This window comes from Procambarus clarkii, chromosome 46 (assembly GCF_040958095.1).
Source record: "Procambarus clarkii isolate CNS0578487 chromosome 46, FALCON_Pclarkii_2.0, whole genome shotgun sequence".
In the NCBI taxonomy this organism is placed as follows: domain Eukaryota; kingdom Metazoa; phylum Arthropoda; class Malacostraca; order Decapoda; family Cambaridae; genus Procambarus; species Procambarus clarkii.
This window is the reverse complement of record NC_091195.1, coordinates 29,578,324-29,605,974: the sequence shown is the minus strand read 5'-3', so window position 1 is coordinate 29,605,974 and position 27,651 is coordinate 29,578,324. Positions and strand designations below refer to the sequence as shown.

Below are 27,651 nucleotides of genomic sequence, written 5' to 3'. Positions count from 1 at the left end.
CACCACCGTCACCACCACACACCACCACCGTCACCACCACACACCACCACACACCACCACACACCACCGTCACCACCATACACCACCGTCACCACCACACACCACCACACACCACCACACACCACCGTCACCACCACACACCACCACACACCACCATACACCACCGTCACCACCACACACTACCACCACCACCGTCACCAACACACACCTTCATCAACACCGTTACCACCACACACCACCGTCACCACCACACACCACCGTCAACACCACACACCACCGTCACCACCACACACCACCGTCACCACCACACACCACCGTCACCAAAACACACCACCGTCACCACCGTCACCACCACACACCACCGTCACCACCACACACCACCGCCAACACCGTTACCACCACCAACCACCGTCACCACCACACACCACCGTCACCACCACTCACCACCGTCACCACCACACACCACCGTCACCACCATACACCACCGTCACCACCGTCACCACCGTCACCACCACACACCACCGTCACCACAACACACCACCATCAACACCGTTACCACCACACACCACCGTCACCACCACACACCACCGTCACCACCACACACCACCGTCACCACCACACACCACCGTCACCACCACACACCACCGTCACCACCGTCACCACTACACACCACCGTCACCACCACACACCACCGTCAACACCGTTACCACCTCACACCACCGTCACCACCACAGACCACCGTCACCACCACACACCACCGTCACCACCATACACCACCGTCACCACCACACACCTCCGTCACCACCACACAGCACCGTCACCACCACACACCACCGTTACCACCACACACCACCGTCACCACCACACACCACCGTCACCACCACACACCACCGTCACCACCGTCACCACCACACACCACCGTCACCACCACACATCACCGTCAACACCGTTACCACCACACACCACCGTCAACACCAAGCACCACCGTCACCACCATACACCACCGTCACCACCACACACCACCGTCACCACCACACACCACCGTCACCACCACACACCACCGTCACCACCACACACCACCGTCACCACCATACACCACCGTCACCACCGTCACCACCGTCACCACCACACACCACCGTCACCACCACACACCACCATCAACACCGTTACCACCACACACCACCGTCACCACTACACACCACCGTCACCACCACACACCACCGTCACCACCACACACCACCGTCACCACCACACACCACCGTCACCACCACACACCACCGTCACCACCACACACCACCGTCAACACCGTTACCACCACACACCACCGTCACCACCACATACCACCGTCACCACCACACACCACTGTCTCCACCACACACCACCACACACCACCACACACCACCACACACCACCACACACCACCGTCACCACCACACACCACCACACACCACCGTCACCACTGTCACCACCGTCACCACCACACACCCCCGTCACCACCACACACCACCGTCACCACCGTCACCACCACACACCACCGTCACCACCACACACCACCGTCACCACCACACCCCCCCGTCACCACCACACACCACCGTCACCACCACACACCACCGTCACCACCACACACCACCGTCACCACCGTCACCACCACACACCACCGTCACCACCACACACCACCGTCAACACCGTTACCACCACACACCACCGTCACCACCACAGACCACCGTCACCACCACACACCACCGTCACCACCATACACCACCGTCACCACCACACACCACCGTCACCACCACACACCACCGTCACCACCACACACCACCGTTACCACCACACACCACCGTCACCACCACACACCACCGTCACCACCACACACCACCGTCACCACCGTCACCACCACACACCACCGTCACCACCACACACCACCGTCACCACCACACACCACCGTCAACACCGTTACCACCACACACCACCGTCACCACCACAGACCACCGTCACCACAACACACCACCGTCACCACCATACACCACCGTCACCACCACACACCACCGTCACCACCACACACCACCGTCACTACCATACACCACCGTCACCACCACACACCACCGTCACCACCACACACCACCGTCACCACCATACACCACCGTCACCACCACACACCACCGTCACCACCACACACCACCACACACCACCGTCACCACCGTCACCACCATACACCACCGTCACCACCGTCACCACCACACACCACCGTCACCACCACACACCACCGTCACCACCGTCACCACCACACACCACCGTCACCACCACACACCACCACACACCACCGTCACCACTGTCACCACCGTCACCACCACACACCACCGTCACCACCACACACCACCGTCACCACCGTCACCACCACACACCACCGTCACCACCACACACCACCACACACCACCGTCACCACTGTCACCACCGTCACCACCACACACCACCGTCACCACCACACACCACCGTCACCACCGTCACCACCACACACCACCGTCACCACCACACACCACCGTCACCACCACACACCACCGTCACCACCACACCCCCCCGTCAACACCACACACCACCGTCACCACCATACACCACCGTCACCACCACACACCACCACCACCACCGTCACCAACACACACCACCACACACCACCGTCACCACCACACACCACCGTCACCACCACACACCACCGTCAACACCACACACCACCGTCACCACCATACACCACCGTCACCACCACACACCACCGTCACCACCACAAACCACCACACACCACCGTCACCACCACACACCGCCGTCACCACCACACACCACCGTCACCACCACACATCACCGTCACCACCACACACCACCGTCACCACCACACACCACCGTCACCACCAGACACCACCGTCACCACCGTCACCACCACAAACCACCACACACCACCGTCACCACCACACACCGCCGTCACCACCACACACCACCGTCACCACCACACATCACCGTCAACATCAAACACCACCGTCACCACCACAAACCACCACACACCACCGTCACCACCACTCACCACCGTCACCACCACACACCGCCGTCAACACCGTTACCACCACACACCACCGTCACCACCGTCACCACCACAAACCACCACACACCACCGTCACCACCACATACCACCGTTACCACCACACACCACCGTCACCACCACACACCACCGTCAACACCGTTACCACCACACACCACCGTCACCACCACACACCACCGTCACCACCACACACCACCGTCAACACCACACACCACCGTCACCACCATACACCACCGTCACCACCACACACCACCGTCACCAACACACACCACCACACACCACCACACACCACCGTCACCAACATACACCACCGTCACCACCACACACCACCACCACCACCGTCACCACCACACACCACTGTCACCACCACACACCACCACACACCACCACACACCACCACACACCACCGTCACCACCACACACTACCGTCACCACCATACACCACCGCCACCACCACACACCACCGTCACCACCACACACCACCATACACCACCCCACACCACCACCACCACCATACACCACCCCACACCACCACCGTCACCAACACCACCACCGTCACCACCACACACCACCACACACCACCGTCACCACCACACACCACCGTCACCACCACACACCACCACCGTCACCACCACACACCACCACACACCACCACACACCACCGTCACCACCATACACCACCGTCACCACCACACACCACCACACACCACCACACACCACCGTCACCACCACACACCACCACACACCACCATACACCACCGTCACCACCACACACTACCACCACCACCGTCACCAACACACACCTTCATCAACACCGTTACCACCACACACCACCGTCACCACCACACACCACCGTCAACACCACACACCACCGTCACCACCACACACCACCGTCACCACCACACACCACCGTCACCACCACACACCACCGTCACCACCGTCACCACCACACACCACCGTCACCACCACACACCACCGCCAACACCGTTACCACCACCAACCACCGTCACCACCACACACCACCGTCACCACCACTCACGACCGTCACCACCACACACCACCGTCACCACCATACACCACCGTCACCACCGTCACCACCGTCACCACCACACACCACCGTCACCACAACACACCACCATCAACACCGTTACCACCACACACCACCGTCACCACCACACTTCACCGTCACCACCACACACCACCGTCACCACCACACACCACCGTCACCACCACACACCACCGTCACCACCGTCACCACTACACACCACCGTCACCACCACACACCACCGTCAACACCGTTACCACCTCACACCACCGTCACCACCACAGACCACCGTCACCACCACACACCACCGTCACCACCATACACCACCGTCACCACCACACACCTCCGTCACCACCACACAGCACCGTCACCACCACACACCACCGTTACCACCACACACCACCGTCACCACCACACACCACCGTCACCACCACACACCACCGTCACCACCACACACCACCGTCACCACCGTCACCACCACACACCACCGTCACCACCACACATCACCGTCAACACCGTTACCACCACACACCACCGTCAACACCAAGCACCACCGTCACCACCATACACCACCGTCACCACCACACACCACCGTCACCACCACACACCACCGTCACCACCACACACCACCGTCACCACCACACACCACCGTCACCACCATACACCACCGTCACCACCGTCACCACCACACACCACCGTCACCACCACACACCACCATCAACACCGTTACCACCACACACCACCGTCACCACTACACACCACCGTCACCACCACACACCACCGTCACCACCACACACCACCGTCACCACCACACACCACCGTCACCACCACACACCACCGTCACCACCACACACCACCGTCAACACCGTTACCACCACACACCACCGTCACCACCACAGACCACCGTCACCACCACACACCACCGTCACCACCATACACCACCGTCACCACCACACACCACCGTCACCACCACACACCACCGTCACCACCACACACCACCGTTACCACCACACACCACCGTCACCACCACACACCACCGTCACCACCACACACCACCGTCACCACCGTCACCACCACACACCACCGTCACCACCACACACCACCGTCACCACCACACACCACCGTCAACACCGTTACCACCACACACCACCGTCACCACCACAGACCACCGTCACCACCACACACAACCGTCACCACCATACACCACCGTCACCACCACACACCACCGTCACCACCACACACCACCGTCACCACCATACACCACCGTCACCACCACACATAACCGTCACCACCACACACCACCGTCACCACCATACACCACCGTCACCACCACACACCACCGTCACCATCACACACCACCACACACCACCGTCACCACCGTCACCACCATACACCACCGTCACCACCGTCACCACCACACACCACCGTCACCACCACACACCACCGTCACCACCGTCACCACCACACACCACCGTCAACACCACACACCACCGTCAACACCACACACCACCGTCACCACCACACACCACCGTCACCACCACGCACCACCACACACCACCGTCACCACTGTCACCACCGTCACCACCGTCACCACCACACACCACCGTCACCACCACACACCACCGTCACCACCGTCACCACCACACACCACCGTCACCACCACACACCACCGTCACCACCACACCCCCCCCGTCAACACCACACACCACCGTCACCACCATACACCACCGTCACCACCACACACCACCACCACCACCGTCACCAACACACACCACCACACACCACCGTCACCACCACACACCACCGTCACCACCACACACCACCGTCAACACCACACACCACCGTCACCACCATACACCACCGTCACCACCACACACCACCGTCACCACCGTCACCACCACACACCACCGTCACCACCACACACCGCCGTCACCACCACACACCACCGTCACCACCACACATCACCGTCACCACCACACACCACCGTCACCACCACACACCACCGTCACCACCAGACACCACCGTCACCACCGTCACCACCACAAACCACCACACACCACCGTCACCACCACTCATCACCGTCACCACCACACACCGCCGTCAACACCGTTACCACCACACACCACCGTCACCACCACAAACCACCACACACCACCGTCACCACCACACACCACCGTCAACACCGTTACCACCACACACCACCGTCACCACCACACACCACCGTCACCACCACACACCACCGTCAACACCACACACCACCGTCACCACCATACACCACCGTCACCACCACACACCACCACACACCACCGTCACTACCATACACCACCGTCACCACCACACACCACCGTCACCACCACACACCACCGTCACCACCACACACCACCGTCAACACCACACACCACCGTCACCACCACAAACCACCACACACCACCGCCACCACCACACACCACCGTCACCACCACACTCCACCGTCACCACCACACACCACCGTCAACACCACACATCACCGTCACCACCATACACCACCGTCACCACCACACACCACCGTCACCACCACAAACCACCACACACCACCGTCACCACCACACACCGCCGTCACCACCACACACCACCGTCACCAACATACACCACCGTCACCACCACCGTCACCACCACAAACCACCACACACCACCGTCACCACCACACACCGCCGTCACCACCACACACCACCGTCACCACCACACATCACCGTCAACACCACACACCACCGTCACCACCGTCACCACCACAAACCACCACACACCACCGTCACCACCACTCACCACCGTCACCACCACACACCGCCGTCAACACCGTTACCACCACACACCACCGTCACCACCGTTACCACCACAAACCACCACACACCACCGTCACCACCACATACCACCGTCACCAACACACACCACCGTCACCACCACACACCACCGTCAATACCGTTACCACCACACACCACCGTCACCACCACACACCACCGTCACCACCACACACCACCGTCAACACCACACACCACCGTCACCACCATACACCACCGTCACCACCACACACCACCGTCACCAACACACACCACCACACACCACCACACACCACCGTCACCAACATACACCACCGTCACCACCACACACCACCACACACCACCACACACCACCACACACCACCGTCACCACCACACACCACCGTCACCACCATACACCACCGTCACCACCACACACCACCGTCAGCACCACACACCACCGTCACCACCACGCACCACCGTCACCACCACACACCACCGTCACCACCACACACCACCATACACCACCCCACACCACGACCACCACCATACACCACCCCACACCACCACCGTCACCAACACCACCACCGTCACCACCACACACTACCACACACCACCGTCACCACCACACACCACCGTCACCACCACACACCACCACCGTCACCACCACACACCACCACACACCACCGTCACCACCATACACCACCGTCACCACCACACACCACCGTCACCACCATACACCACCGTCACCACCACACACCACCACACACCACCGTCACCACCACACACCACCACACACCACCATACACCACCGTCACCACCACACACCACCACCACCACCGTCACCAACACACACCACCATCAACACCGTTACCACCACACACCACCGTCACCACCACACACCACCGTCAGCACCACACACCACCGTCACCACCACACACCACCGTCACCACCACACACCACCGTCACCACCACACACCACCGTCACCACCGTCACCACCACACACCACCGTCACCACCACACACCACCGCCAACACCGTTACCACCACAAACCACCGTCACCACCACAGACCACCGTCACCACCACACACCACCGTCACCACCATACACCACCGTCACCACCACACACCACCGTCACCACCACACACCACCGTCACCACCATACACCACCGTCACCACCACACACCACCGTCACCACCACACACCAACGTCAACACCGTTACCACCACACACCACCGTCACCACCACACACCACCGTCACCACCACACACCACCGTCACCATCACACACCACCGTCACCACCACACACCACCGTCAACACCGTTACCACCACACACCACCGTCACCACCACACACCACCGTCACCACCACACACCCCCGTCAACACCATACACCACCGTCACCACCATACACCACCGTCACCACCACACACCACCGTCACCACCACACACCACCGTCACCACCACACACCACCGTCACCACCACACACCACCGTCACCACCATACACCACCGTCACCACCGTCACCACCACACACTACCGTCACCACCACACACCACAATCAACACCGTTACCACCACACACCACCGTCACCACCACACACCACCGTCACCACCACACACCATTGTCACCACCACACACCACCGTCACCACCACACACCACCGTCACCACCGTCACCACTACACACCACCGTCACCACCACACACCACCGTCAACACCGTTACCACCACACACCACCGTCACCACCACAGACCACCGTCACCACCACACACCACCGTCACCACCATACACCTCCGTCACCACCACACACCTCCGTCACCACCACACAGCACCGTCACCACCACACACCACCGTTACCACCACACACCACCGTCACCACCACACACCACCGTCACCACCACACACCACCGTCACCACCGTCACCACCACACACCACCGTCACCACCACACATCACCGTCAACACCGTTACCACCACACACCACCGTCAACACCACACACCACCGTCACCACCATACACCACCGTCACCACCACACACCACCGTCACCACCACACACCACCGTCACCACCACACACCACCGTCGCCACCACACACCACCGTCACCACCATACACCACCGTCACCACCGTCACCACCGTCACCACCACACACCACCGTCACCACCACACACCACCATCAACACCGTTACCACCACACACCACCGTCACCACCACACACCACCGTCCCCACCACACACCACCGTCACCACCACACACCACCGTCACCACCACACACCACCGTCAACACCGTTACCACCACACACCACCGTCACCACCACAGACCACCGTCACCACCACACACCACCGTCACCACCATACATAACCGTCACCACCACACACCACCGTCACCACCACACACCACCGTCACCACCACACACCACCGTTACCACCACACACCACCGTCACCACTACACACCACCGTCACCACCACACACCACCGTCACCACCGTCACCACCACACACCACCGTCACCACCACACACCACCGTCAACACCGTTACCACCACACACCACCGTCACCACCACAGACCACCGTCACCACCACACACCACCGTCACCACCATACACCACCGTCACCACCACACACCACCGTCACCACCACACACCACCGTCACCACCATACACCACCGTCACCACCACACACCACCGTCACCACCACACACCACCGTCACCACCATACACCACCGTCACCACCACACACCACCGTCACCACCACACACCACCACACACCACCGTCACCACCACACACCACCGTCACCACCATACACCACCGTCACCACCGTCACCACCACACACCACCGTCACCACCACACACCACCGTCACCACCGTCACCACCACACACCACCGTCAACACTGTCACCACCGTCACCACCGTCACCACCACACACCACCGTCACCACCACACACCACCGTCACCACCGTCACCACCACACACCACCGTCACCACCACACACCACTGTCACCACCACACCCCCCCCCGTCAACACCACACACCACCGTCACCACCATACACCACCGTCACCACCACACACCACCACCACCACCGTCACCAACACACACCACCACACACCACCGTCACCACCACACACCACCGTCACCACCACACACCACCGTCAACACCACACACCACCGTCACCACCATACACCACCGTCACCACCACACACCACCGTCACCACCACAAACCACCACACACCATCCGTCACCACCACACACCGCCGTCACCAGCACACACCACCGTCACCACCACACATCACCGTCACCACCACACACCACCGTCACCACCACACACCACCGTCACCACCAGACACCACCGTCACCACCACACACCACCGTCACCACCACAAACCACCACACACCACCGTCAACACTGTCACCACCGTCCCCACCGTCACCACCACACACCACCGTCACTACCACACACCACCGTCACCACCGTCACCACCACACACCACCGTCACCACCACACACCACTGTCACCACCACACCCCCCCCGTCAACACCACACACCACCGTCACCACCATACACCACCGTCACCACCACACACCACCGTCACCACCACAAACCACCACACACCATCCGTCACCACCACACACCGCCGTCACCACCACACACCACCGTCACCACCACACATCACCGTCACCACCACACACCACCGTCAACACCGTTACCACCACACACCACCGTCACCACCACAGACCACCGTCACCACCACACACCACCATCACCACCATACACCACCGTCACCACCACACACCACCGTCACCACCACACACCACCGTCACCACCACACACCACCGTTACCACCACACACCACCGTCACCACCACACACCACCGTCACCACCACACACCACCGTCACCACCGTCACCACCACACACCACCGTCACCACCACACACCACCGTCAACACCGTTACCACCACACACCACCGTCACCACCACAGACCACCGTCACCACCACACACCACCGTCACCACCATACACCACCGTCACCACCACACACCACCGTCACCACCACACACTATCGTCACCACCATACACCACCGTCACCACCACACACCACCGTCACCACCACACACCACCGTCACCACCATACACCACCGTCTCCACCGTCACCACCACACACCACCGTCACCACCACACACCAACGTCACCACCGTCACCACCGTCACCACCACACACCACCGTCAACACCACACACCACCGTCACCACCACACACCACCGTCACCACCACGCACCACCACACACCACCGTCACCACTGTCACCACCGTCACCACCGTCACCACCACACACCACCGTCACCACCACACACCACCGTCACCACCGTCACCACCACACACCACCGTCACCACCACACACCACCGTCACCACCACACCCCCCCGTCAACACCACACACCACCGTCACCACCATACACCACCGTCACCACCACACACCACCACCACCACCGTCACCAACACACACCACCACACACCACCGTCACCACCACACACCACCGTCACCACCACACACCACCGTCAACACCACACACCACCGTCACCACCATACACCACCGTCACCACCACACACCACCGTCACCACCACAAACCACCACACACCATCCGTCACCACCACACACCGCCGTCACCACCACACACCACCGTCACCACCACACATCACCGTCACCACCACACACCACCGTCACCACCACACACCACCGTCACCACCAGACACCACCGTCACCACCGTCACCACCACAAACCACCACACACCACCGTCACCACCACTCACCACCGTCACCACCACACACCGCCGTCAACACCGTTACCACCACACACCACCGTCACCACCACAAACCACCACACACCACCGTCACCACCACACACCAACGTCAACACCGTTACCACCACACACCACCGTCACCACCACACACCACCGTCACCACCACACACCACTGTCAACACCACACACCACCGTCACCACCATACACCACCGTCACCACCACACACCACCACACACCACCGTCACTACCATACACCACCGTCACCACCACACACCACCGTCACCACCACACACCACCGTCACCACCACACACCACCGTCACCACCACACACCACCGTCACCACCACAAACCACCACACACCACCGCCACCACCACACACCACCGTCACCACCACACACCACCGTCACCACCACACACCACCGTCAACACCACACACCACCGTCACCACCATACACCACCGTCACCACCACACACCACCGTCACCACCACACACCACCACACACCACCGTCACCACCACACACCGCCGTCACCACCACACACATCGTCACCACCATACACCACCGTCACCACCACAAACCACCACACACCACCGTCACCACCACACATCACCGTCAACACCACACACCACCGTCACCACCGTCACCACCACAAACCACGACACACCACCGTCACCACCACTCACCACCGTCACCACCACACACCGCCGTCAACACCGTTACCACCACACACCACCGTCACCACCACAAACCACCACACTCCACCGTCACCACCACATACCACCGTCACCACCACACACCACCGTCACCACCACACACCACCGTCAACACCGTTACCACCACACACCACCGTCACCACCACACACCACCGTCACCACCACACACCACCGTCAACACCACACACCACCGTCACCACCATACACCACCGTCACCACCACACACCACCGTCACCAACACACACCACCACACACCACCACACACCACCGTCACCAACATACACCACCGTCACCACCACACACCACCACCACCACCGTCACCACCACACACCACCGTCACCACCACACACCACCACACACCACCACACACTACCACACACCACCACACACCACCGTCACCACCACACACCACCTTCACCACCATACACCACCGTCACCACCACACACCACCGTCAGCACCACACACCACCGTCACCACCACGCACCACCGTCACCACCACACACCACCGTCACCACCACACACCACCATACACCACCCCACACCACCACCACCACCATACACCACCCCACATTACCACCGTCACCACCACCACCACCGTCACCACCACACACCACCACACACCACCGTCACCACCACACACCACCGTCACCACCACACACCACCACACACCACCGTCACCACCACAAACCACCGTCACCACCACACACCACCACACACCACCGTCACCACCACACACCACCTTCACCACCATACACCACCGTCACCACCACACACCACCGTCAGCACCACACACCACCGTCACCACCACGCACCACCGTCACCACCACACACCACCGTCACCACCACACACCACCATACACCACCCCACACCACCACCACCACCATACACCACCCCACACCACCACCGTCACCACCACCACCACCGTCACCACCACACACCACCACACACCACCGTCACCACCACACACCACCGTCACCACCACACACCACCACACACCACCGTCACCACCACACACCACCGTCACCACCACACATCACCGTCACTAACACACACCACCGTCAACACCATACACCACCGTCACCACCACACACCACCGTCACCACCACACATCACCGTCACCAACACACACCACCGTCAACACCATACACCACCGTCACCACCACACACCACTGTCACCAACACACACCACCGTCACCACCACACATCACCGTCACCAACACACACCACCGTCACCACCACACACCACCGTCAACACCACACACCACCACACACCACCGTCACCACCACACACCACCGTCACCACCACACACCACCGTCACCACCACACACCACCGTCACCACCACACACCACCGTCACCACCACACACCACCGTCACCACCACACACCACCGTCACCACCACACACCGCCGTCACCACCACACACCACCGTCACCACCACACACCACCGTCACCACCACACACCACCGTCACCACCACACACCACCGTCACCACCACACACCATTTTCACCACCATACACCACCGTCACAACCACACACCACCACCACCACCGTCACCACCACACACCACCGTCACCACCACACACCACCGTCACCACCACACACCACCGTCACCACCACACACCAACGTCACCACCACACACCACCGTCACCACCACACACCACCGTCACCACCACACACCACCGTCACCACCATACACCACCGTCACAACCACACACCACCACCACCACCGTCACCACCACACACCACCGTCACCACCACACACCACCGTCACCACCACACACCACCACACACCACCGTCACCACCATACACCACCGTCACCACCACAAACAACCACACACCACAGTCACCACCACACACCACCGTCACCACCACACACCACCGTCACCACCACACACCACCGTCACCACCACACACCACCGTCACCACCATACACCACCGTCACCACCACACACCACCACCACCACCGTCACGAACACACACCACCACACACCACCGTCACCACCACAAACCACCACACACCGCTGTCACCACCACACATCACCGTCACCAACAAACACCGCCGTCACCACCACACACCACCGTCACCACCACACACCACCGTCACCACCACACACCACCGTCACCACCACACACCACCGTCACCACCACACACCACCGTCATCACCACACACCATTTTCACCACCATACACCACCGTCACAACCACACACCACCACCACCACCGTCACCACCACACACCACCGTCACCACCACACACCACCGTCACCACCACACACCACCGTCACCACCACACACCAACGTCACCACCACACACCACCGTCACCACCACACACCACCGTCACCACCACACACCACCGTCACCACCATACACCACCGTCACAACCACACACCACCACCACCACCGTCACCACCACACACCACCGTCACCACCACACACCACCGTCACCACCACACACCACCACACACCACCGTCACCACCATACACCACCGTCACCACCACAAACCACCACACACCACAGTCACCACCACACACCACCGTCACCACCACACACCACCGTCACCACCACACACCACCGTCACCACCACACACCACCGTCACCACCACACACCACCGTCACCACCACACACCACCGTCACCACCATACACCACCGTCACCACCACACACCACCACCACCACCGTCACGAACACACACCACCACACACCACCGTCACCACCACAAACCACCACACACTGCTGTCACCACCACACATCACCGTCACCAACAAACACCGCCGTCACCACCACACACCACCGTCACCACCACACACCACCGTCACCACCACAAACCACGACACACCACCGTCACCACCACTCACCACCGTCACCACCACACACCGCCGTCAACACCGTTACCACCACACACCACCGTCACCACCACAAACCACCACACACCACCGTCACCACCACATACCACCGTCACCACCACACACCACCGTCACCACCACACACCACCGTCAACACCGTTACCACCACACACCACCGTCACCACCACACACCACCGTCACCACCACACACCACCGTCAACACCACACACCACCGTCACCACCATACACCACCGTCACCACCACACACCACCGTCACCAACACACACCACCACACACCACCACACACCACCGTCACCAACATACACCACCGTCACCACCACACACCACCACCACCACCGTCACCACCACACACCACCGTCACCACCACACACCACCACACACCACCACACACTACCACACACCACCACATACCACCGTCACCACCACACACCACCTTCACCACCATACACCACCGTCACCACCACACACCACCGTCAGCACCACACACCACCGTCACCACCACGCACCACCGTCACCACCACACACCACCGTCACCACCACACACCACCATACACCACCCCACACCACCACCACCACCATACACCACCCCACACCACCACCGTCACCACCACCACCACCGTCACCACCACACACCACCACACACCACCGTCACCACCACACACCACCGTCACCACCACACACCACCACCGTCACCACCACACACCACCACACACCACCACACACCACCGTCACCACCATACACCACCGTCACCACCACACACCACCACACACCACCGTCACCACCACACACCACCACACACTACCATACACCACCGTCACCACCACACACCACCACACACCACCACCACCACCACCGTCACCAACACACACCACCACACACCACCACACACCACCGTCACCACCACACACCACCGTCACCACCACACACCACCACACACCACCGTCACCACCACACACCACCGTCACCACCACACATCACCGTCACTAACACACACCACCATCAACACCATACACCACCGTCACCACCACACACCACCGTCACCACCACACATCACCGTCACCAACACACACCACCGTCAACACCATACACCACCGTCACCACCACACACCACTGTCACCAACACACACCACCGTCACCACCACACATCACCGTCACCAACACACACCACCGTCACCACCACACACCACCGTCAACACCACACACCACCACACACCACCGTCACCACCACACACCACCGTCACCACCACACACCACCGTCACCACCACACACCACCGTCACCACCACACACCACCGTCACCACCACACACCACCGTCACCACCACACACCACCGTCACCACCACACACCGCCGTCACCACCACACACCACCGTCACCACCACACACCACCGTCACCACCACACACCACCGTCACCACCACACACCACCGTCACCACCACACACCATTTTCACCACCATACACCACCGTCACAACCACACACCACCACCACCACCGTCACCACCACACACCACCGTCACCACCACACACCACCGTCACCACCACACACCACCGTTACCACCACACACCAACGTCACCACCACACACCACCGTCACCACCACACACCACCGTCACCACCACACACCACCGTCACCACCATACACCACCGTCACAACCACACACCACCACCACCACCGTCACCACCACACACCACCGTCACCACCACACACCACCGTCACCACCACACACCACCACACACCACCGTCACCACCATACACCACCGTCACCACCACAAACCACCACACACCACAGTCACCACCACACACCACCGTCACCACCACACACCACCGTCACCACCACACACCACCGTCACCACCACACACCACCGTCACCACCACACACCACCGTCACCACCATACACCACCGTCACCACCACACACCACCACCACCACCGTCACGAACACACACCACCACACACCACCGTCACCACCACAAACCACCACACACCGCTGTCACCACCACACATCACCGTCACCAACAAACACCGCCGTCACCACCACACACCACCGTCACCACCACACACCACCGTCACCACCACACACCACCGTCACCACCACACACCACCGTCACCACCACACACCACCGTCATCACCACACACCATTTTCACCACCATACACCACCGTCACAACCACACACCACCACCACCACCGTCACCACCACACACCACCGTCACCACCACACACCACCGTCACCACCACACACCACCGTCACCACCACACACCAACGTCACCACCACACACCACCGTCACCACCACACACCACCGTCACCACCACACACCACCGTCACCACCATACACCACCGTCACAACCACACACCACCGTCACCACCACACACCACCGTCACCACCACCACCACCGTCACCACCACACACCACCGTCACCACCACACACCACCGTCACCACCACACACCACCACACACCACCGTCACCACCATACACCACCGTCACCACCACAAACCACCACACACCACAGTCACCACCACACACCACCGTCACCACCACACACCACCGTCACCACCACACACCACCGTCACCACCACACACCACCGTCACCACCACACACCACCGTCACCACCACACACCACCGTCACCACCATACACCACCGTCACCACCACACACCACCACCACCACCGTCACGAACACACACCACCACACACCACCGTCACCACCACAAACCACCACACACTGCTGTCACCACCACACATCACCGTCACCAACAAACACCGCCGTCACCACCACACACCACCGTCACCACCACACACCACCGTCACCACCGTCACCACCACACACCACCGTCACCACCACACACCACCATCACCACCACACACCACCGTCAACACCGTCTCCACCACACACCACCACACCCCACCACTCCCCTGCCCCCTCGTCCTCCCCACCATTACCCCTTTCCCTGTCCCCTCATCCTCCCCCACTCCCGTCCCCTCATCATCCCCACCATTCCCCACTCCCTTGTCTGATGCATTCCCAAATGATTTGATGTTCCCATCATAAAATTGGGAACATCAAACGATCTAATGTTCCCATCACTGAAATATAAGAAAAACAGTTAAAAAACAAAATGGAAAACAATGAAAAAATAGAGAAATAAACTATACTCAGGAAATGAACGGTATGGTAAACAACACAGCTCAATTCCAGTGCACTGACACAAAATAATTAAATCAAAATGAAAATAAATCGAAATCAGAGAAAATTCTATTTATCAATGCATTCGTGACATATTTAGTATAGCGTGTCATGCTATTATGTGCAACAGATGGCACTGTTTTTCTAAAAAAGCATGTTTTTACCTGTCGCAAGTGTGGTATCTATACAGAAGGTATATAAAAACATGTGAATATTCGAATGAAATGTGTCAAAATTCCAAAGCAATCTGTGAAGAACATTCGTGTTCAACGTGTGTCAGATTACAGCGTGTGTTGCTCTTACGTCCAACAGATGGCGCTGTTTTTCAAAAACTCATGTATTTTCCTGTCACAGGTGAGGCATTTATATAGTAGGTATATAAAAACACGCGCCTATTCGAATACAACGTTTTGTTAAAAATTCAAAGCAATTGGTAAAGAGGTTTCGAAGATTTTCCTGACATGAGCAACACATGAAAACACAGTTTAAAAAATACAAGTTTTTCCCATCACAGATGTGACATCTATATAGTATGAATATACTATATAGATGTCATATAGATGCCACTGCGAAGTGGTATGGGCAAGACAATTTTACTCAAGCTCATCCTCGAGAAGTGGGTAGAGGACCCTGCTGCCATACGTCACCTGGGCACTGTGGACCTCGTTTTCAACAACTTCCAGCTGTTCCATTTGAATGCAAATGGAACGTTGTGTGAAAATTTCAAAGCAATCGGTGAAGAACTTTCTGAGATTAGCGATTTTGAACAAACGAACATTTCCATTTTTATTTACATAGATGTGCCTAGCATCAGATACAAGCATGTTACGCGATTGTCTTGAGGAGTTGAACAGAGATGACCGAGTCTCTCAGAATTATCGTGTCAAATTGGGATACATGTACTCCTTTGCCTGCGAAGTGTATGACAAACAAGTCAGTCTTTAGTGTGGAGGCCCAGTTATTTATATAAGCTCCCCACTCAGAACAGGAGCCGCATCTCGTTGCCAGGACAACTACACTTCCGGCAGCACCAGAGGAGTGGTGCAGGGAACCATCACCGTTAATAGCTTGAGAGGTTGTGAGAGTTTGATGACTGGAGAAGGGAGCCAAATCACGGTTTTCTTCACTGAACTGGACAGGTGAGCATGCCATGAGAGCATATTATATATTAATTATGCCTGGAATTTAAATTATGGATAAAACGTGCGTTATAAAAGCACAACAGCTATTCAGTTTTACCTTTTTGTCTTTCCAGGAATTGATACAGATTTGAAAAAGATAAAAAAAAAAATATGAAATCTTTTGCAGGAATACATCAGATAATTAAAAATACATTCCTAAAAATATATTATCCAAAGATATATAACTAAAAAATAGTAATATAGAGAAAATTAATAAAATTATTCCTTCCTGTTAGTGACTAAAAGGGGGCATATGAATGGTTTTCGATCCAAATATGCAATAAATGAAAACTGGTTCGATTTCAATCAAACTTTTTTGACGAGTTGTATATGAAAATAGTTTCATCTGGTCCAAGTCTCAGCATCGTAGCATAAATAGGAAGGGAGAAAACAAATATTGAAATAGGTGTCAAAATTATTCCAAAATGGTAAAAAACGATTATCAAACACAAGTGTCAACTGAAATCATGTCTATGACTCTCAGCTATCACAATATCATATATTAAAAAAAATATTATAATTAGTTTTATTAAAAAAAATGTAGTTAATTTTTTTTTATTATTTTATCTCTCTTTTGTTTATCGGGCGATTTGGATGAAACTTATATACCTGACTGCACGTAAGCTTATCTGTAAGGGTGCCAACTTTGGAGGAAATTGGTTGATGTCAACCTCAAGTCAAAGATGGCAACACCTTAGACTTTATTTTTTCTTATTTATTTTTAAGTAACATAAAAGTTCAAATATCTCTTTCATTTTTTATTCAATTTACATGAAACTTACACCTTATATGTAAAGCTTATGTCTCTAAAATCCCGAGGAAGCGTTTTTTCCTAACTTTATTTATTGATTTTATAAATAGCAATAAACATGATATATTTACATAATTTTTGGGTGGAACTTTGACTATTTCTATTAGGAAAACTAGAGATGTTTTAGAAAATCACTTCCCATAGATCCTTTATTATATGCTAATGTGTCAGAAAAGTGTCATAGAATGATTATATCTGAAAGTTGTGGTTGTAAATTTAAAATTGAAAATGTGTAAAATTCGTTGAAAAAAATAAAATAAAAATCTCCCTTTCTATTTAGGCTGCAGTACTGAAACTTGGAACAATTGCAGCCCTCTTCATATACAATTAGTAAAAAAATATTGGTTGACATTGAACAACTTTCCCAAAACCCTTCAAAGCCAGAGGAGATACCAAACGGAAAGTCTTGACCTTTCTGTATGTGAACAGTAACAGATGAACCCTATTAAAATTAATACAAATATTAACAAATGTCCACAACATTTGTTGATAACTTTGTGTTCGTCTGAACCTTGAGAGGAATTTAATCCTTCATGTACAGTACGTAGAGAATTTTTTTATTCTCTACGAACAGTATCATACAGATACGTTGATGTTCCCATCAACTTATTTGCAAATTATTTAAAAAATGTAATCAACTAGACCTAGTTGAAAATCACCTGATCAACTTTTGTTCTGTTTCGATTGCTGATGTGGAACTCGACAAAAGTGGTGAGGGAAGTAACACTTGAAGTCCAGTATATCTGCCTCGACTGTGAAGACCAATATGCTGCCTGGCTCTGTTGTGAAGCCCAGTATGTCTGCCTCGATTGTGAAGCCCAGTATGTCTGCCTCGATTGTGAAGCCCAGTATGTCTGCCTCGATTGTGAAGCTCAGTATGTCTGCCTCGACTCTAAGTCTAGATACCAAACACGAAGATCTGAACAGATTCCGGTATGAACTGGCTGTGACTAAGGCAGGACGAGACGCGCTAGCAAGTGTGTTTATGTGGTCGTACTGGGGCACCTTCCCAGTAGTGACTTACCTCACTCAGGTCTTGGGGTACACCAATGCTCAGTACAGGCGTGTCTTCGATGCTCACCAGAGGGATAAACTCGAAGCTTCCTTCGACTCGGCTACTTTTGACATCACCCTGTTGTATAAACTCCTGCAACGTGTGTGTGGTCTGGCTGTGATGAATGACCCCACGTGGACCACTCCAGGGCCTCAGGGACCATCACTTGAACACCTCATTTACAGCCTGAAGCAACACCGAAACAAGGTGGCAAGTGGATATATGGAAATGACAGAGCAAGACCTCAGGAAAACACTGACGGAATTAAGGGATTTATTGGTTACGATGCTGGCTGAGGCTGGCGTCCGGTGTGGGATAGACAGCCAGGAAGTGCACAAGGTGACCAGAGATGTCAAGGAGTATACTAAGGGTGTGCTATTGATGGCCAGAGAGCCGCTGGATCCCTCAGATGTGCAGTACGTTTCTCAACTCCGCCAGGAGATTAAGATTTTCAAAAGCCACATCACAGAAGAGGTTAAGCAGATGAGCAAGCAGGAGCTAACTGACGGGTATAAACTGCTGTACATGATTTGTCCCGCACCCTGGCTACTCTACAACATTGCATACAACCCAAGTCTTGCTTTTACAAGACTGCGACTCCTTGAAGATCCTGTCATTTTGGCAAGACCATGGGTCAAGGGCCAGGATGTGAACTATGAAGACATCTTGAGTATAAGACGAGAGGACGGAAGAGTCCCTGAGTGTGTCCTCCTGACGGGGGAAGTTGGTATGGGCAAGACAACTTTACTCAAGCTCATCCTCGAGAAGTGGGTAGAGGACCCTGCTGCCATACGTCACCTGGGCACTGTGGACCTCGTTTTCTATGTACAGTGCAGGGACACACATCTTAATAACTTCGATGGTCTCCTCCGCCAGTTACTGTCTCAAACACTTTGTAATTTTGGTGCCGACTTCCAGCTACTTAAGGAGATAATCCTGAGCTTAAATATATTAGTCCTGATTGACGGCTACGACGAGGTCAACGACCAATCAGGAAGGCTGGTGGAGGAGCTGTTGCACCTGCCTGGCAAGAATGTGAGGTTGGTGATAACCACACGGCCGGGGTGGGACCAACACCTGTCACAGCTTATCCCACACACCAGACCTCGCTGCAACATCCTCGTCTTGGGCATCACTCCAGAACGTCGCGTGGAGTTCACCGAGAGAACCATCAAGGTGCTGGTGGAGGAAGAGAGCCAACGGAGTGTCATCAGAGAGAGGTTTACCCTTCGGCTGGAGCAGATGAGTCAGTTCGTGGGTGAGTACCTCAACACTCCACTCATCTTGACCTTCTTGGCGCTGCTGTGCGTCGAGGCCCCAGAAGAATTTAACAATCTCACAACAATTTCTGAAATGTATCAGAAGATTCACGACTTCATAACCAGCAAACTGGTGTCCAGACTCGCAGACAAACACGTGACCGACCCTAAAGGAAAATGTGACCAGTTTTTGTTGTTCTTTGAAGAGATTAGTTTAAGAGGGATCCAGAGGCAGGAGTACTACCTTTGGCCGGAGACGGAAGCGGAGATTAGGGAGAAGTGTGACACTCTGGGACTGCCGCAGGAGGAGGTCTTGTCCAATTATTTCACAAGAACCAGCTACCGTCGGGGTCTCAGTGTGGTGTGGGTGTTTGGCTATTTTCACACCAGGTACCAGGAGCATTGTGCTGGTAGGAGGCTGGTCACTCAGCTGATGTCAGAGGAACAGCTCGGCGACCAGGGAAACACCAACCTCGTGCACAGAGTACTGCTGGAGGGACAAAATGTGGTTGATATATCCAGATACCAGAACATCTTGCTCAGTGCTACCTGTGTGCTGAACGTTCGTGAATTGGAACAAAATTTTGCTTCTTGGATTATTGACCTTGTGTGGTGTAATGATCCTGAAGTGGATAACCTTTTAAAACACATAGTCGAGTCCCACAGCAACGAGCACATTATCAATGCTGTGTGTAAGAGGTTGCAAGATTGGAATTGTTGGAAGATAAAGTGTGTTGATTCATGTGCCGTTCTCCCGCTTGTTCTCAAGAGAGTGAGACCTGATAGCGAAATCGTGCTGGAGATCGAAAGTAGACTACAACCAAACCAACTAATGCCAGCACTGAGAGTTTTGATGACACTACCGATTACTGTAAACGTGCTTCTCTATGGTCACTACTTTTGCAGAAATGACGATCTTTCAAACATATATTTAGAAACATTGACAACTCCTGGCAGTAGGTGTACCTTGGAGAAGTTTGTGGGTCGAGTGTCTGAGGCAGCCATACCCCACTTGCCTCCCACCCTCCGGAGCCTCGCCCTGCGCCTCACACTGCAGCAACTGCCCGTCTTCACACATCACCTGCCACTCCTTTGCCGTGTCACTGAACTAAGTAAATATTATTATTTTTATCCAAATAGTTTATTAGTAAACTGTAAAAAATAATCAATAAGATGTTTAAGCATCAGTTTTAATGTGTTTGACAATACATATGTTATTTATAGATAAAATAAACACTGAAATGGCAAAACCATCCAGAAATTATAAGCTTTCTAAGCATCTGTTCCTAAATGTACTGTTATACATATTTCTACATTTTGTAACGAAGTTGTTCTGATCTTCAACTTTTAATGCCATTACCTCTTGCCTCATTTATTTTCCTCTTTTATTGACATTGAGTCATCTTATGCTAATAATAATATAGAAAACCGACACCATTACAGAGAGTAACTTCACATTATTTGGCACAACATAGATTTCATATTAATAGTGTTTGATGCGGCACACTGAATCTAGACACCTCTTCCTCAACAATATTAACTGCATGGTTTCTGACTTTATAACATTTTAGTGTTAAAATACTAGTATCCCCCTTTTGATTTTTTTTATAATAGTACCAAAGTGTAAAGTCTGAATAATGCAATTTTGGAAAGCCTTCCATGGAAACACAAACCGAAACTGTCTCTATTTTCCGCTTGTTACAACTTGTAATAAAGCTGTTACATCTTGGCTTAACGTGTTTATGACGTATTAGAACGTTGTTACAACTTGCTATATTGGTTGTTATAACTGGTTAGGAAGTGTTAAAACTTGTTCGAACGTTGTACCAACGTCGTAGTTTCGGTGTGTGTTTGGTGGGTAATTGATTTGATTCGTCAAATTCTTCATCCCTCAAGTTCTTTTGGAACACTACAGTATGCATTCCTGTTCTCTTGCAACTCTTACTTGCAGTTTAATTATAATTTTTACAGCTGAGATATATGCAATTTTATATGCTCTTATACAAATTTATATTACTGAAACAAATATCACTTATTATTGTTTGTTGACTCTGCATGCACCTTTCTGGCTATGAAATCCTTAAAATCTCATTACTTTGGCTAAATATATAAAATTCTATTAGCGGTACCTAGCTGCACCCGGGTCTCTTCTCCCTCGTCTCCCTTTCCTAGGTCCTGACTGCTACGATACTTCCCTACCCCAAATACTTTGTGTGTGAAAGTTGAGTGAGGCTAGCCACAAGCATCTGGCCTCCATCCTTGTTCAGATACACAAGCATACATCACATTTTATATAAATAGATGGACACCATAACATTTGTATTATATATAAACAAGTGTAATTTTACTGTATACATAATCATACTGGTATAGTATCGCATGAAAAGGCAAATTAAACAGCAAATTCTGCAATTCCGAAGTACTACTTGCTCTTAAAACTAATTTGTTTAGTTTTAAGGCGAGAAAGTTTAGATGGATAATTTATTTCAAACTTCTATTCAATAATTCAATTGAATTATTGACCTCACTCCTCACTCTTTAACAGGGCAACAATCTGGCTTTATTTTTCACCACGTACAATGTTCCTCCTAGCCCACACAACGTTTTAATTGTTGAGAAGCAGAAATTCAGGATCCAAGTATGTTGGATATTGAAAAAATGTAACCATTGTGTAAATTAGTTCTACTTCAGGAGTAACCAAAACAATATTCTTGAGTCCGTCAGTCGTTAGATGTTCCACTGCCTCTTCTGTACCAACTGTTATATAGGGGTGGTGAGTGCCCTCCTTAGACAGATATTCAAATTCGCCAAATTTCTTGGCCAATTGAACCGTCTATTTCAGCTTCTGAGGTAAGTTCATGTGCCGCGTCGAATGAAATAACAGCCGCTTCCTTCCATGAACCTGTGCCTCTTTCTGTGTGGGGTCCTGTTGCATCCTTCCAGTGAGATTTTCCTGCTGAGTTTGAAACCCAGGTCCCATCTAGTGTCAATCACTACACTAATGAATCAAACGTAATCCAGTAACATTCGAAGTTTTTGAAATCTCTGCCATGAAATTGAGGCAAATCAATGGCAGGAAGACGAACTTCATTGAATGGGTTTGATGTATTAGCTCCACTTGCTGTTAGAGCACTTTGAGAGACAGTTTATATTTAATTGTTCTAAGAACTGTATTGATTTATCCAGGCGTTCTTGGACATACTCCTCATTTTTTTTTTTTTTTTGAGATATATACAAGAGTTGTTACATTCTTGTACAGCCACTAGTACGCGTAGCGTTTTGGGCAAGTCCTTAATCCTATGGTCCCTGGAATACGATCCCCTGCCGCGAAGAATCGTTTTTTCATCTAAGTACTGTGACGGTGTTCCCCCCCTTATATTTCTCCCACGCCTGCAGTAAGAGTCATGTCTACTTTTCCCAAGCGTTCTCTACGTAGCAGGCATCAATTTGATATATGGGAGAGAGTGGAGTGTGCTCGGAGAGCCGAGAAATTTGTGAAACAATAATATTTTGGCCTGTGGTTTAGGCCCTTTAGGAAGCCAAGATGGCGCTGGCTCTCCTGATTCCCCGCCAAAACTGTGTGACGTCAGTGGCACCGGATTGGTCACCGACAGCAATGTGGCACCGAGAGCCAATGAAAACCTCCCGTGGCGAAAGTGACGTCACGAAAGGAAGGGGGTCCGGGCAGCGCGCCGCGCTGGCGCCAGCAGTCAGACACGACACGTCAAGGAGGTTGGACGTGCGACGATTGGTCCTGTCAGTTTGACAGTTGTTTCCCGCTCCCGTGGATTTACGCGTCACCTGAAGTCTGCCAGTACTCTGTGAGGTCTTCCCTAGTTCATGTGTTGAACCAGAGAGGGAATCGACGGTTATTGAGCAACAAGTGCTCCGGTCAGGTACTGTGCTAGAAGAAGTGAAGGCTGTGCAGTGACGTAGGCGACGTCTGAAGCAGTTCACCCAGTCGTGACGGCGTAGTGGCTGACAGAGCCACTGGGTAGCAGAGGAAGAAGAGGACTAATTGGGGAATCCGGACGACTGCAGCCGAGACGTAGGCGGCAGCCGTTGTTGGGAAAAGTCGACGGCCAGGAGACCGACTCCAACCCTACAAGAAGTCGAGGAAGAGTACGGACCTGCAGGGAAGAGGGCACGGAGACGACGCGCTAAACGGTGGGACGACGAGTGGTTCCGGTAGGACACGACAACGTATGTGTGGGGGGTTCCCGACACGAGGACCAGGAGCTACAACTCAACTCTCATCGGAGGATAGGTTGAAGTAGGTGTTTCTAGTTTCCCTCCCCATTCCCCTTTAGTTAGCTATATTATTCGGCTATATTATCTAGCCTGAGGATTTTATATGTCGTGAGCAAGTCTCACCCATGTCACAATAAAGCACCACTGTGCAGGATAGTACTACCTGAGTACTTATAATTTTCATGTTTATTATTGGTGTGTACAGGCACCCGGAACAAGTGATAAATTTACTGTGTTTTGTATATCTTTCTAGAGACTTTGATGAGAACATATAGTGATAAATTATATATAATATTATGCCAGTATTTGGAAGTTAGGCTATGTGCCCAGAAACTATTGATGTACCATGTATTGATGTCTGATTTATATACACTATATATGTCTATGTTCATGCAGTGATTAATCATTTGTGAGTACAGTGAATTATTGAGTTATCGCCCACGAGAGAAAGTACTGAAAACTCCAGTGTTAAATACTTCATAACATATCATTGAATGAAGGGCAGGTAAAACCATTACAGTGAGTCATTGTCGCATTGATTGTAGAAACGACTGTTTGAGCCCGAGTATAGTGTAACTAAGTAATACGTGCTATTTGTTGCCAATC

General features: G+C 54.2%; 1 protein-coding gene across 6 annotated transcripts in view; it reads left to right on the top strand.

Annotated features, from left to right (window-relative positions):
• LOC123770550 (uncharacterized) overlaps positions 1–27,651 on the top strand; it is a 216,036-nt gene that overhangs the window by 44,150 nt on the left and 144,235 nt on the right. For 4 of the 6 annotated variants that reach the window (XR_011222200.1, XM_069301882.1, XM_069301883.1 and 1 more), the window contains exons 2-3: positions 19,473–19,628; positions 21,191–23,906. Coding sequence is in view for 5 of the 6 variants with exons in the window: in XM_069301882.1 (XP_069157983.1) it covers positions 21,248–23,906 (2,659 nt within the window). In the remaining variant the exon portion in view is untranslated. Of the gene's footprint in view, positions 1–19,472; positions 19,629–21,190; positions 23,907–25,339 lie in introns of all 6 variants that reach the window. The other 2 variants (XM_069301884.1, XM_045762562.2) reach the window with 2 other exon arrangements.